The sequence below is a fragment of the Rhinoraja longicauda genome, chromosome 1 (genome assembly GCF_053455715.1).
Source record: "Rhinoraja longicauda isolate Sanriku21f chromosome 1, sRhiLon1.1, whole genome shotgun sequence".
NCBI lineage: Eukaryota > Metazoa > Chordata > Chondrichthyes > Rajiformes > Arhynchobatidae > Rhinoraja > Rhinoraja longicauda.
Window position 1 is genome coordinate 2,619,391 of NC_135953.1, and position 14,936 is coordinate 2,634,326.

General features: G+C 53.4%; 1 protein-coding gene across 1 annotated transcript in view; it reads right to left on the bottom strand.

Annotated features, from left to right (window-relative positions):
• Positions 1-14,936, bottom strand: part of LOC144598289 (uncharacterized) — a 74,523-nt gene that overhangs the window by 1,834 nt on the left and 57,753 nt on the right. The window contains exons 13-17 of the mRNA XM_078408261.1: positions 10,464-10,649; positions 9,437-9,666; positions 7,361-7,532; positions 3,241-3,301; positions 388-487 (exon numbers count right to left, since the gene is read on the bottom strand). Of these exons, the coding sequence (XP_078264387.1) occupies positions 388-487; positions 3,241-3,301; positions 7,361-7,532; positions 9,437-9,666; positions 10,464-10,649 (749 nt within the window). The remainder of the gene's footprint in view (positions 1-387; positions 488-3,240; positions 3,302-7,360; positions 7,533-9,436; positions 9,667-10,463; positions 10,650-14,936) is intronic.

Below are 14,936 nucleotides of genomic sequence, written 5' to 3' on the forward strand. Positions count from 1 at the left end.
CTATGCTGGGTCAGGTCTGGGTCTGGGTCTGCGTCGGTGTAGGTCTGACCCGGTGAAGGGCTGGGGTGGTCTGGGTCAGGGTCTGGCCTTGGCCTGGTGTAGGGCTGGGGCTGTGCTGGGTCAGGTCTGGTGTAGGGCTGGGTCAGGTCTGGGTCTGGCCTGGTGTAGGGCTGGGGCATTTAATGCTGGGTCAGGTCTGGGTCTGGCCTGGTGTAGGGCTGGGGCTATGCTGGGTCAGGTCTGGGTCAGGTCTGGTGTAGGGCTGGGTCAGGTCTGGGTCAGGTCTGGGTCTGGGTCTGGCCTGGTGTAGGGCTGGGGCAGTCTGGTCAGGTCTGGGTCTGGGTCTGACTGGGGCTGTGGGTGTTTTGTCCCTGTGTTTGGACCCACCTGTTTGTAGAGCTGGGCTCGCAGCCTGTTGCTCCTGGACTCAGACCTGCGCTTGGCCTCCTCCTTCTGCCTGGTCACCTCAGGAAGCTGCTCGTACAGCCTGTGAACACACCACAGTTCAGACAATCCAGCAGCAGAATCAGGCCATTCGGCCCATCGCGTCTACTGCGCCATTCCATCTTGGCTGATTTAGCTCACCTTTCTAACCCCATTCTGCCTTCTTTTTTGAATGTTTATTTTTTGTCATTTTTAATTTAATTAATTACAGTGCATATAACAACAACAGTAAACCCCATCCCTCCCCTTCCCCACATAATCATCAAAACAAACAAAAACAAACAAATAAATAAATACAAATATATTTTAAAAAAACCATAACTACAATGTGACAACAAAGACAAACGCACAAAAACATGAGTCAAGGTGATTTTCACAAGTCAGATATTTCATTATTTTCACTGCTGGATTCACTGAAGGTACAAAACCTTGTGGCATTGAGGGGATAGTTTTACTTGTCCTTAATATGCTGCAGCACTGGGTTCCATATGTTGAAGAACTTTTGAGGGTTGCCAGACAATTCATATCTCAACCTCTCTACGTGTAATATGCCCATTAATTCTCTTAACCAAGTCTCAAACTGAGGAGCAGAGTCTGATTTCCATAGTTTCAAAATACATCTGCTGGCAATTACCATACCATAAACCAAGATTGTGCGAGCATTATGGTCTAGCTTCTCAAGCGTTGTGGAATACCCGAATAGAGCAGTTTCAGGGTCCGGAGTTAAAGTGACGTTTAAAACAGTAGAGTACCATTGAAATAAAAGACACCAAAAGTTGTGAAGTTTTGGACAAGTCCAAAAGTGGTGAGCGAGTGGACCCTCAGCGGTCTTGCATCTATTACACAAAGGTGAGGGACCAGGAGAGATCTTGTGCAGCTTAACCTTAGAGTAGTGTAATCTGTGTATAACCTTGAATTGAATCAGTTGTAGCCTAGAATTAATAGAACAGGATTTTATACTTTTCAGTAATACCTTCCAGACATCGTCATCAATTTCAATGTTAAGGTCTTCTTCCCAGGTTTGTTTCATTTAAAAAATAGATTTATCTAGTTTGTTTGAAAAGATACCTACAAAAGATGAGATTAGGTTCTTTTTATTCACAAAATGCTGGAGTAACTCAGCAGGTCAGGCAGCATCTCAGGAGAGACGCTGCCTGACCTGCTGAGTTACTCCAGCATTTTGTGAATAAATCGATTTGTACCAGCATCTGCAGTTATTTTCTTATAGATTAGCTTCTTTGCTTCCGGGGGACCCAGCAAAACTTTGGACAATGAGTCGTCTTCGGGCAGGGACTCAAAAAGCAAATTGTTTTGTCGAACATAATTTCTCAGCTGTAAGTACCTGAATAATTGAGTTTTGGGCAATGAGAACTTGGATTGTAGCTGATCAAATGATGCAAAGTGTCTATTTATGTAAAGATCTTTTATTGTAACTATCCCTTTACAGCTCCACCCTCTGAACGCTGTGTCTGTAAATGATGGGGGGAAAGCGTGGTTATGCCAGATTGGGGCATTCTGCCTTCTCCTCGTAGCCCCTGACACCCCTACTAATCAACAATCTAAGATAGACACTAAAATGCTGGAGTAACTTCGCGGGACATTCAGCATCTCTGGAGAGACGGAATGGGTGATGTTTCTGGTCGAGATGTTGAAAGGCTGGAGCAATTAGGCTTGTATACACTGGAATTTAGAAGGATGAGGGGGATCTTATTGAAACATATAAGATAATTAGGGGATTGGACACGTTAGAGGCAGGAAACATGTTCCCAATGTTGGGGGAGTCCAGAACAAGGGGCCACAGTTTAAGAATAAGGGGTAGGCCATTTAGAACGGAGATGAGGAAGAACTTTTTCAGTCAGAGAGTTGTGAAGGTGTGGAATTCTCTGCCTCAGAAGGCAATGGAGGCCAGTTCGTTGGATGCTTTCAAGAGAGAGCTGGATAGAGCTCTTAAGGATAGCGGAGTCAGGGGGTATGGGGAGAAGGCAGGAACGGGGTACTGATTGAGTGTGATCAGCCATGATCGCATTGAATGGCGGTGCTGGCTCGAAGGGCTGAATGGCCTCCTCCTGCACCTATTGTCTATTGAGATCCACCTGAAACGTCACCTATTCCTCCTTTCCACAGATGCTGCCCGTCCCGCTGAGTTACTGCAGCTTTTTGTGTCTATATTTAAACCAGCATCTGCAGTTTGGCAAAAGAATTCCACAGATTCACCACCTTCTGACTATAATTCCTCATCTTCCTAAAGGTCCTGGGCCAGTGGAAACATCCTCTCCACAGCCACTCTATCCAAGACGCTCACTATTCAGTACGTTTCAACGAGATCCCCCCTCATCCTTCTAAACACAGAGTACAGGCCCAATGCCGACAAACGCTCATCATACGTTAGTTAACCCACTCCTTTCTAGGATCATTCTCGTAAACCTCCTCTGGACCCTCTCCAGAGACAGCACATCCTCAAATATGGGGCCCAGAATTGCTCACGATACTCCAAATGCTAGCATTGTGCTTGCCTTCCTTCCTTCCTTCCCACCAAAGGCAGGAGGTCAGCTCCATCACCCACGTGCTGACTGACCCCCTACTCCTGCCCTACTGGGGGTGGGGTAGAGAACAGTTCTCACTGCTACAAGTTAGTCGTGAGGAAACATCTTTTGTTGCGTGCTGTCCACTCAGTGGAAAGACATGATTTACAGGGTAAAGGGAAGAACATTTAGAGCAAGATTAAGCCGTCCAAATAGAGCTGGTCTGAGGGTCTCTAACAAGGTTGATGGCAGCTCAGTAGCTGAGGGAACTCACCGCTTGGAGCGATCCCACATCTCCTGCCTGGAAATCCTCTTCTTGTATAAAACAGGGTCATCTGTAAAAGAGGGGGAACAGCTGAGCTGAGGGGTCAGATGCACAAACCCCAATATCCCAGTCACCCCATTACAGGAAGGATGTGGATGGGCAGAGGAGGGGCACCCAAATGCTGCCTGGATCAGGAGGGGGTCTACCTCTTAGCCCCCCTGGGTCATGGCTGACCATGGGTGATGCATCCTAGTTGGCTGCTTGCTCCACACCTCGGCTAGAGCAGTGTTCGCTTGTGGCTGAAGAGACTAATGTGGGAGTGACAGTCTCTGTGGCAAAGGTCACGTTTGTGTGTGGTCTCTGGTCTGTTAAGCTGCTGCGCTCCTCTCTGCGTGCTCGCTTGTCTGCCGCTGAGTTCATCAGTTTCTCTTCCCCCGTTTTGAGATGTTGGTTCCGGGTACCTCTCCACCTTGTGCGGTCAGCTGCAAGGTTCTCCCAGGACTCCACATCCATGTCGAGCACCTTCAGATCTCTCTTGCAGACATCCTTGTAACGTAGCTGGGGGCGGCCGATGGTTCTCCTCCCAGATGTCAGCTCTCCATAGAGGATGTCTTGGAATACGGCCATCCTCCATGCGGTGGACATGGCCCAGCCACTGCAGCCTGCGCTGCCTGAGTAGAGTGGACATACTCGGAAGGCCAGCACGAGACAGAATCTCCACATTGGACTCTCTGTCTTGCCCGGATATACCCAGGATATGGCGGATGCTTCTAAGGTGGAAGGTGTTGAGTCTTCTCTCCAGTCTGGCATATGTAGTCCATGTCTCACTGCCGTACAGCAGCGTGCTGTTGACACAGGCGTTGTAGACTGCTATCTTTGTCTTCACTGTCAGCTTTGGGTTGGTCCACACTCGAGTTGTGAGGCGAGCGAGAGTTGTAACTGCCTTCCCGATCCTCTTGTCAATCTCTGTGTCCAAGGAGAGGTTGTCGGTGATGGTGGAGCCGAGGTACGTGAACTGATGGACGGCATCGTGTTCGTAGTCGTCGATGGTGATGACGGGCGGTGCCTCGGTACCTTGCCCCAGGATGTTCATCTTCTTCAGGCTGATGGTCAGCCCAAAGTCCTTGCAAGCCCAATAGAAGCGGTCCATCAGTGACTGTAGTTCCTGCTGGGTGTGGGACACAACTGCTGCGTCATCGGTGAACAACATGTCTCTGATGAGAGCTTCACGTACGTTTGTCTTGGCTCTGAGGCGGGTGAGGTTGAAGAGGCTGCCGTCTGATCTAGTACGCAGGTAGATCCCCTCTGTTGTGGTGCCGAAGACATGTTTCAGGAGCAGAGCAAAGAAAATCCCAAAGAGTGTGGGAGTGAGGACGCAGCCTTGTTTGACGCCACTGAGGTATTAGCTTCAGTTTCTGTTTAATTTATTGTCACATGTACCGAGCGAGGTACAGTGAAGAGCTCTTGTGCGTGCTGACCAGTCAGTCAGCTGCAGGCAGATGTTGGACAGACTTGGATTGCTTTCTCTGGAAGGTCAGAGATTGAGGGGAGACAGACCTGATGGAAGATCCAATGGGTGGATACGATAGTGGTGTTTGAAGAGGCTTTTAGATAGTCACATGGAATTGCAGGGAATGGATGGATCATATGGAGGCAGAGGTTAGTTCAGCACACACATTGTTTGGCAAACCAGCCTTCATCAGTCAGGGTATTGAGTAAAGGAGCTGGGATACACAAAACCACACAACATAAGTGAAATAGCGCGGCACGGTAGCGCAGCGGTAGAGTTGCTGCTTTACAGCGAATGCAGCGCCGGAGACTCAGGTTCGATCCTGACTACGGGTGCTGCACTGTAAGGAGTTTGTACGTTCTCCCCGTGACCTGCGTGGGTTTTCTCCGAGATCTTCGGTTTCCTCCCACACTCCAAAGACGTACAGGTATGTAGGTTAATTGGCTGGGTATATATAAAAATTGTCCCTAGTGTGTGTAGGATAGTGTTAATAGTGTGTTAGTGTGCGGGGATCGCTGGGCGGCGTGGACTTGGTGGGCCAAAAAGGCCTGTTTCCGCGCTGTATATATATGATATATGATATGATATGAATGTTTAGACCAGCAACGGTGGTCGATGTGGGCAAGTTGGGCCGAAGGGCCTGTTTACACACTGCATGATTCTAACAACTTTAAAGATACAGGTAGTGCAGTAAACATGGCAACACTTGTGTACTGCCTGAGTGTGATCTACTATTCCTGCACTCTGGTACTTGTGTGATGATTGTGCGTGTGTAAACAGCAACCCTTGTTATAACAGACCATGGGAGGAGGAGGGGGATGGTGCCTGTTGTCAATTAGTCATAGACTCATAGAGGGATACAGTGTGGAAACAGGCCCTTCAGCTCAACGTGCCCACACTGGCCAACATACCCCAGGTACACTGGTCCCACTTGCCCATGTTTGGTCCATATCCCTCCAAAACTGACCTATGCATGTACCTGTCTAAATGTATCTTAAATGTTGGGATAATCCCAGCCTCAACTACCTTTTCTGGCAGCTTGTGTAGGAAAATAACTGCAGATGTTTCTTAAAAGTTGTGATGGTCCCAGCCTCAACTACCTCCTCTGGCAGCTTGTTCCATACACCCACCACCCTTTGTGTGAAAAAGTTACCCCTCAGGTTCCAATTAAATCTCCTCCCCCCTCCCCCCCTCACCTTATACGTATGTCCTTGGCAGGGCAGTGACATGTACATTGACAAGGCAAGTGGATGTGGAGAGGATGTTTCCACTGGTGGGAGAGTCTGGGACCAGAGGGCACAGCCTCAGAATTAAAGGGCGCGCTTTTAGAAAGGAGATGAGGAGGAACTTCTGTAGTCAGAGGGTGGTGAATCTGTGGCACTTATTGCTACAGAGGGCTGTGGAGGCCAAGTCAGTTGATAAGGCAGAGATAGACAGATTCTTGATTAGAATGGATGTCAAGGGTTATGGGGAGAAGGCAGGAAAATGGGGTTAGGAAGGAGAGATGAGCCATGATTGAATGGCGGAGTGGACTCGATGGGCCGAATGGCCTAATTTTACTCCTATAACTTGTGAAGGCGCTGAAATTGGCGAGGCACTGACATTGGCAAGCAATTGCTTAGATTGCTTAGATAAGTCTCCGACTACATTCTATCTCTGTCCCGCCCCCTCCCCTGACATCAGTCTGTAGAAGGGTCTCGACCCGAAACGTCACCCATTCCTTCTCTCCAGAGATGCTGCCTGACCCGCTGAGTTACTCCAGCATTTAGTGTCAGGTTTGGAGGGACATGGACCAAGCGCAGGCAGGTGGGACTAGTGTAGCTGGGGCATGTTGGGCCAGTGTGGGCAAGTTGGGCCGAAGGGCCTGTTTCCACGCTGTATCACTCTGTGACTAGTGTAGCTGGGACATTGTTGGCCAGTGTGGGCAAGTTGGGCCGAAGGGCCTGTTTCCACACTGTATCACTCTGACTAGTGTAGCTGGGGCATGTTGGGCCAGTGTGGGCAGGTTGGGCCGAAGGGCCTGTTTCCACACTGTATCACTCTGTGACTAGTGTAGCTGGGGCGTGTTGGGCCAGTATGGGCGAGTTGGGTGAAGGGCCAGTTTCCACACTGTGTCACTCTGACTCTAACAGTGTGGAGAGGGATTTCCGCAGCGGGGGTGGGTGTGACGATACAGAGCTGTGCGGGCAACAGGACCGGCGGCCCCTCACTCACTGGGCTGCGGGCCCCTGTGTGGGTGGCCCCGGACCCCTCACTCACCGGGCTGCGGGCCCCTCACTCACCGGGCCCCTCACTCACCGGACCCATGCACGGGTGGCCCCGGGCCCCTCACTCACGGGTGGCCCCGGGCCCCTCAATCACCGGGCCCATGCACGGGTGGCCCCGGGCCCCTCACTCACCGGGCTGCGGGCCCCTGTGTGGGTGGCCCCGGGTCCCTCACTCACCGGGCCCATGCACGGGTGGCCCCGGGCCCCTCACTCACCGGGCTGCGGGCCCATGCACGGGTAGCCCCGGGCCCCTCACTCACCGGGCCCATGCACGGGTGGCCCCGGGCCCCTCACTCACCGGGCCCCTCACTCACCGGGCCCATGCACGGGTGGCCCCGGGCCCCTCACTCACCGGGCTGCGGGCCCCTGTGTGGGTGGCCCCGGGCCGGGGGTTGGTTGAAGAGCCTGTCCCTCTCGCTCTGCAGGTCGCTCTGGAACTTCCTCTCCTCCTTCAGCAGGGCCAAGCGACGCACACGCTCCCGAGAGTGCGAGATGAACCACGGCCGCTTCATGCTCAGCGCGTCCTGGGGGGCGGGGCAGCATGGGGGGGGGGGCAGCATGGGGGACAGAGAGAGAGAGGGAGTCAGTGTCAGCACGGGGGGGGGGGGGGGCAGCACGGGGGGCAGAGAGAGAGAGGGAGTCAGTGTCAGCATGGGGGGGGCAGCACGGGGGGCAGAGAGAGAGAGGGAGTCAGTGTCAGCATGGGGGGGGGCAGCACGGGGGGCAGAGAGAGAGAGAGGGAGTCAGTGTCAGTATGGGGGGGGCAGCACGGGGGGGGTGTCAGCACGGGGGGGGTGTCAGCACGGGGGGGGTGTCAGCACAGGGAGGGGTCAGCACGGGGGGGCAGAGAGAGAGAGAGGGGGTCAGCATTAACACGGGGGGGGGTCAGAGCACGGGGGGGCAGAGAGAGAGAGGGTCAGCATCAGCACGGGGGGCAGTGTCAGCACGGGGGGGGCAGGGAGAGAGAGGGGTCCGTGGAAGCGGCGTGCTTCTCAATAACGTCCCCACAGCTGTAACGTCATGGCGTCTGTAGGCGAACGCATCAACACAGGTACTGAATGCACCAGGGCCCAGACCTCTGCCATGTCAGTGGGGGCCAGGCCAGGTCAGGCCAGGCCAGGGCCATCAGCAACCCCACAGCATCATGATCAACTGCCCACCTGGGCTGAGCAACGGCCAATGAAGCTTCATGCAGATAAGTGCAAGGCTTAGTGTTGTAGAGCAGAGGGGTACAGGAGTGAACACAGGGCCATGGGGGTGTTGTAGAGCAGAGGGGTCTAGGAGTGAACACAGGGCCATGGGGAGTGTTGTAGAGCAGAGGGGTCTAGGAGTGAACACAGGGCCATGGGGAGTGTTGTAGAGCAGAGGGGTCTAGGAGTGAACACAGGGCCATGGGGAGTGTTGTAGAGCAGAGGGGTCTAGGAGTGAACACAGGGCCATGGGGAGTGTTGTAGAGCAGAGGGGTCTAGGAGTGAACACAGGGCCATGGGGAGTGTTGTAGAGCAGAGGGGTCTAGGAGTGAACACAGGGCCATGGGGAGTGTTGTAGAGCAGAGGGGTCTAGGAGTGAACACAGGGCCATGGGGAGTGTTGTAGAGCAGAGGGGTCTAGGAGTGAACACAGGGCCATGGGGAGTGTTGTAGAGCAGAGGGGTCTAGGAGTGAACACAGGGCCATGGGGAGTGTTGTAGAGCAGAGGGGTACAGGAGTGCAGGTACACAGTTCCCTGTAAATGGCATCATAGGTGGGTGGGTGGGGTGGTCAAGAGGGCTTGCGGTACATTGGCCTTCATTGGTCAGGGTGATGAGCATAGAAGTTGTGATAGGCACAAATGCTGGAGTAACTCAGCGGGACAGGCAGCATCTCTGGAGAGAAGGAACGGGGTGACGTTTTGGGTCGAGACCCTTCTTCAGACTGAGAGTCGGGGGAAAGGGAAACGAGAGGTGTAGACGGTGATGTAGAGAGATATAAAACTAATGAATGAATGAAGGATATGCACACAAGTAACGATGATCAAGGACACCGGCCATTGTAAGCTGTTTGTTACGCTGAGTTGGGTTGTTGTGCTATAGTTTTGCAAGTCACTGGTGAGGCCGCATTTAGAGAATTGTGTTCAGTTCTGGACACCATGTTATAGGTAAGATGTTGTCAAGCTGGAAAGGGTGCAGAGAAGATTTACGAGGATGTTGCCAGTGGTCTAGAGAGTGTGAGCTACAGGGAGAGGTTGAGCAGGCTGGGACTCTACTCCTTGGAGCGCAGAAGGATGAGGGGAGATCGTAGAGAGGTGTACAAAATCATAAAGAGGGTGAATGTACCGTCTTTTACCCTGTGAGGAGATCGGACACGGGTATAAGGTGAGGGGGGCTGAGGTCCAGGATTTCCACAGAGGGCGGTGGACACGTAGACGGGGAGACAGACCGAGACACTCACCCCCAGGGAGAGGGGTATGAGGGAGGAGAGGGTCTTCCCTGGGCCCCAGCGCCCCTCCTCCTCGCTGGTCCAGGCCTCCTGTAGCTGTCTCTGCCGTAGGGGCTCCCTCCAGCAGCGGGGGGCTTCCTCCTGCCGGCCCCAGGCCCGGCCCCAACGCTGCCTCCGCTCCGGAACATTCTCCTTCCGCCAGTCCTCCTGCAGCTCAACGGCAGGGATGTACCAGGCCACGGCTGTGGGAGTAACACAGTTAGCACACGCCCCACTGTGGGAGTGACACGCGCCCCTCTGTGGGAGTGACACACACCCCACTGTGGGAGTAACGCAGTTAGCACATGCCCCTCTGTGGGAGTGACACGCGCCCCTCTGTGGGAGTGACACACACCTCACTGTGGGAGTAACGCAGTTAGCACATGCCCCTCTGTGGGAGTGACACACGCCCCTCTGTGGGAGTGACACACGCCCCACTGTGGGAGTGACATGCCCCACTGTGGGAATAACACACACCCCACTGTGAGTAACACAGGCCACACTGCCCCCCCCCACCCCACACAGCCCCCCCCACCCCACACTGCCCCCCCACCCCACACACAGCCCCCATCCCACACACAGCCCCCCCACCCCACACACAGCCCCCCCACCCCACACTGACCCCCCCACCCCACATTGCCCCCCCACCCCACACTGCCCCCCACCCCACACTGCCCCCCACCCCACTTTGCCCCCCCACCCCACATTGCCCCCCCACCCCACACTGCCCCCCACCCCACACTGCCCCCCACCCCACACTGCCCCCCCACCCCACTGCCCCCCCACATTGCCCCCCCACCCCACCCTGCCCCCCCACCCCACCCTGCCCCCCCACCCCACCCTGCCCCCCCACCCCACACTGACCCCCCCACCCCACACACAGCCCCCCCACCCCACACTGACCCCCCCACCCCACACTGACCCCCCCACCCCACACACAGCCCCCCCCACCCCACACACAGCCCCCCCACCCCACACACTGCCCCCCCCCCACACTGACCTGGGTGGCGTTTGCTAGTCCTGTTGCCCAGCTTGCTGCCTCTCCCCGTGTCCCCGGACCAGGGGTCCGTGCGTTCCCGCGGCCGCCCCCCGCGGTGCAGGCTGACATCAGAGTCGGGCGAGGGGAAGGTCACTCCCACGTCGCGGGTGTGTCTCCGTGTGGCCTCCGGCACGATCTCCAGCGAACCTGGAACAGAGAGCAGCCATCACACCCAGGGGCCCACACACAGGCTGGACCACCACACCCAGGGGCCCACACACAGGCTGGACTATAGACCCAGGGGCCACACACAGACTGGACTATAGACCCAGGGGCCTACGCACAGGCTGGACTATAGACCCAGGGGCCCACACACACAGGCTGGACCACCACACCCAGGGGCCACACACAGGCTGGACTGCCACACCCAGGGGCCACATACACAGGCTGGACTATAGACCCAGGGGTCCACACACACAGGCTGGACTGCCACACCCAGGGGCCCACACACAGGCTGGACTATAGACCCAGGGGCCCACACACAGGCTGGACTATAGACCCAGGGGCCACACACAGACTGGACTATAGACCCAGGGGCCACACACAGCCTGGACCATCACACCCAGGGGCCCACACACAGACTGGACTATAGACCCAGGGGCCCACACACAGGCTGGACTATAGACCCAGGGGCCACACACAGCCTGGACCATCACACCCAGGGGCCCACACACACAGACTGGACTATAGACCCAGGGGCCCACACACAGACTGGACTATAGACCCAGGGGCCCACACACAGCCTGGACTATCGACCCAGGGGCCCACACACAGGCTGGACTATAGACCCAGGGGCCACACACAGCCTGGACCATCACACCCAGGGGCCCACACACACAGACTGGACTATCGACCCAGGGGCCCACACACAGGCTGGACTATAGACCCAGGGGCCACACACAGGCTGGACTATAGACCCTGGGGCCACACACAGACTGGACTATAGACCCAGGGGCCCACACAGGCTGGACTATAGACCCAGGGGCCCACACACAGGCTGGACTATAGACCCAGGGGCCCACACACAGACTGGACTATAGACCCAGGGGCCACACACAGGCTGGACTATAGACCCAGGGGCCCACACACAGGCTGGACTATAGACCCAGGGGCCACACACAGGCTGGACTATCGACCCAGGGGCCCACACACGGCCTGGACTATAGACCCAGGGGCCCACACACAGGCTGGACTGCCACACCCAGGGGCCCACACACAGGCTGGACCATCACACCCAGGGGCCCACACACACAGGCTGGACTATAGACCCAGGGGCCCACACAGGCTGGACTATAGTCCCAGGGGCCCACACACACAGACTGGACTATAGACCCAGGGGCCACACAGACTGGACCATCAGACCCAGAGGCCCACACACAGACTGGACTATAGACCCAGGGGCCCACACACACACGGACTGGACCATCAGACCCAGGGGCCACACACACAGGCTGGACTATAGACCCCTCAGATTCCTATTAAATCTTTTCCCCTTCACCTTGAACCTATGTCCTCTGGTCCTCGATTCCCCTACTCTGGGCAAGAGACTCTGTGCATCTACCCGATCTATTCCCCTCATGATTTTGTACACCTATAAGATCACCCCTCATCCTCCTGAACTCCATGGAATAGAGATTCAACCTCTCCCTGTAGCTCACACCCTCTAGTCCTGACAACATCCTCGTAAATCATTTCTGAACCCTTTCAAGCTTGACAATATCTTTCCTATAACACGGTGCCCAGAACTGAACACAATATTCTAAATGCGGTCTCACCAACGTCTTATATAACTGCAACATGACTCCTAACTTCTATACTCAATACTCTGACTGATGAAGGCCAGCGTGTGAAAAGCCTTTTTGACCACCTTATCTACCTGAGACTCAACTCAAGGAACCATGCACTTTTACTCCTAGATCCTGGCTCGAAGGGCCGAATGGCCTCCTCCTGCACCTATTTTCTATCCCTCTGCTCTACAACACTCCCCAGAGGCCTACCATGCACTGTGTAGGTCCTGCCCTTGTTCGACGTCCCAAAATGCATCACCTCACACATCTCTGTATTAAATTCCATCACCCATTCCTCTGCCCACCTGGCCAATCGATCCAGATCCTGCTGCAATCGTTCACAACCATATAACCATATAACAATTACAGCACGGAAACAGGCCAGTTTGGCCCTTCTAGTCCATGCCGACCATTCTCCCTGACCTAGTCCCATCTACTTGCTCTCAGACCATAACCCTCCAATCCCTTCCTATCCATATACCTATCTAATTTACTCTTAAATAATAAAATCGAGCCTGCCTCCACCACTTCCACCGGAAGCCCATTCCATACAGCCACCACCCTCTGAGTAAAGAAGTTCCCCCTCATGTTACCCCTAAACTTTTGTCCCTTAATTCTGAAGTTATGTCCCCTTGTTGGAATCTTCCCCACTCTCAAAGGGAAAAGCTTACCCACGTCAACTCTGTCCGTCCCTCTTAAAATTTAAAAAACCTCTATCAAGTTCCCCCTCAACCTTCTGCGCTCCAAGGAATAAAGACCCAACCTGTTCAACCTCTCTCTGTAGCTTAAGTGCTGAAACCCAGGCAACATTCTAGTAAATCTCCTCTGTACTCTCTCTATTTTGTTGACATCCTTCCTATAATTTGGAGACCAGAACTGCACACCATACTCCAGATTCAGCCTCACCAATGCCTTGTACAATTTTAACATTACGTCCCAACTTCTATATTCGATGCTCTGATTTATAAAGGCAAGCATACCAAACGCCTTCTTCACCACCCTATCCACATGAGATTCCACCTTCAGGGAACAATGCACAGTTATTCCCAGATCCCTCTGTTCTACTGCATTCCTCAATTCCTTACCATTTACCCTGTACGTCCTATTTTGATTTGTCCTACCAAAATGCAGTTGGTAAAGATTGTGTTTAGACAGTATGAAAAATACTATTAATGTGAGATATAGTTTAGTACAATATAATTTTTTACATCAATTATATTTAACTCCATCTTCACTATCTGCAAAACCACTAACTTTTGTATCATCTGCAAACTTGCTAATCTTGCCCCGTTTGTTCTCATCCAAATCATTGATGTAGATGACAAACAGTAACTGGCCCAGCACCGAACCCTGAGGCACACCACTAGTCACAGGCCTCCAGTCTGAGAGGCAACCTTCCATCATCACCCTCTGCTTCCTTCCATGGAGCCAGTTTGCTATCCATTCAGCGATCTCTCCTTGGATCCGATGGGATCTAACCTTCCAGAGCAGCCGACCATGCGGAACCTTGTCGTATGATTCATACCGCATACCTTCATAATTGGCTCGGATAGACTGGCAAATGATACTTAAAGGGTTGACGGTGGAGATGCAATGGCACAGATTTAAAGACCGCATTGATGAACTACAACAATTGTTCATCCCCTGTCTGGCGTAAACATAAAACAGGGAAGGCAGCTCAACCGTGGCTAACGAGGGACATTAGAGTTGGTGTTAAATTCAAGGGAGAGGCATATAAATTGGTCAGAGGAACAGCAAACTGGAGGACTGGGAGAAATTTAGAATTCAACAGAGAAGGACAAAGGGGTCAATTAAGAGAGGGAAAATTGAGCATGAAAGAAAGCTTGCCAGGAATATCAAAACTGACTGTAAAAGCTTTACAGATATGTGAGAAGATTAGTGAAGGCAAATGTAGGACCCTTATAGACAGGTGAATTTATAATGGGAAACAAGGACCATTTAAATAAGTACTTTGGTTACTCACTAAGTAAGACACAAACAATCTCCCAGAAATACTAGGGGACTGGGGATCTAGTGGGAACTGAATGGGATCAACATTAGTCACGAAATGGTGTTAGATAAACTGTTGGGACTGAAGGCAGATAAATGTCCCTGATGTTGGGGGAGTCCAGAACCAGGGGCTACAGTCTAAGAATAAAGGGGTCGGCCATTTAGAACGGAGATGAGGAAAAACCTTTTCACCCAGAGAGTTGTGAATCTGTGGAATTCTCTGCCACAGAAGGCAGTGGAGGCCAATTCACTGGATGTTTTCAAGAGAGAGGTAGATACAGTTTTTAGGGCTAACGGAATCAAGGGATATAGGGAGAAAGCAGGAAGGGGGTACTGATTTTGGATGATCAGCCATGATCATATTAAATGGCGGTGCTGGCCCGAAGGGTCGAACAGCCTCCTCCTGCACCAAGTTTCTCTGTTTCTATCCTACACACACTTGGAACAATTTACATTTATACCAAGCCAATTCACCTACAAATCTGCACGCCTTTGGAGTGTGGGATGAGAATGAGGAACTCGGGGAAAACCCACGCGGTCACGGGGAGAACGTGCAAACACCTTACAGACAGCGCCCGTAGTCAGGATTGAACCCGGGTCTCCGGCGCTGTGAGGCAGCGGCTCTACCTGCTGCACC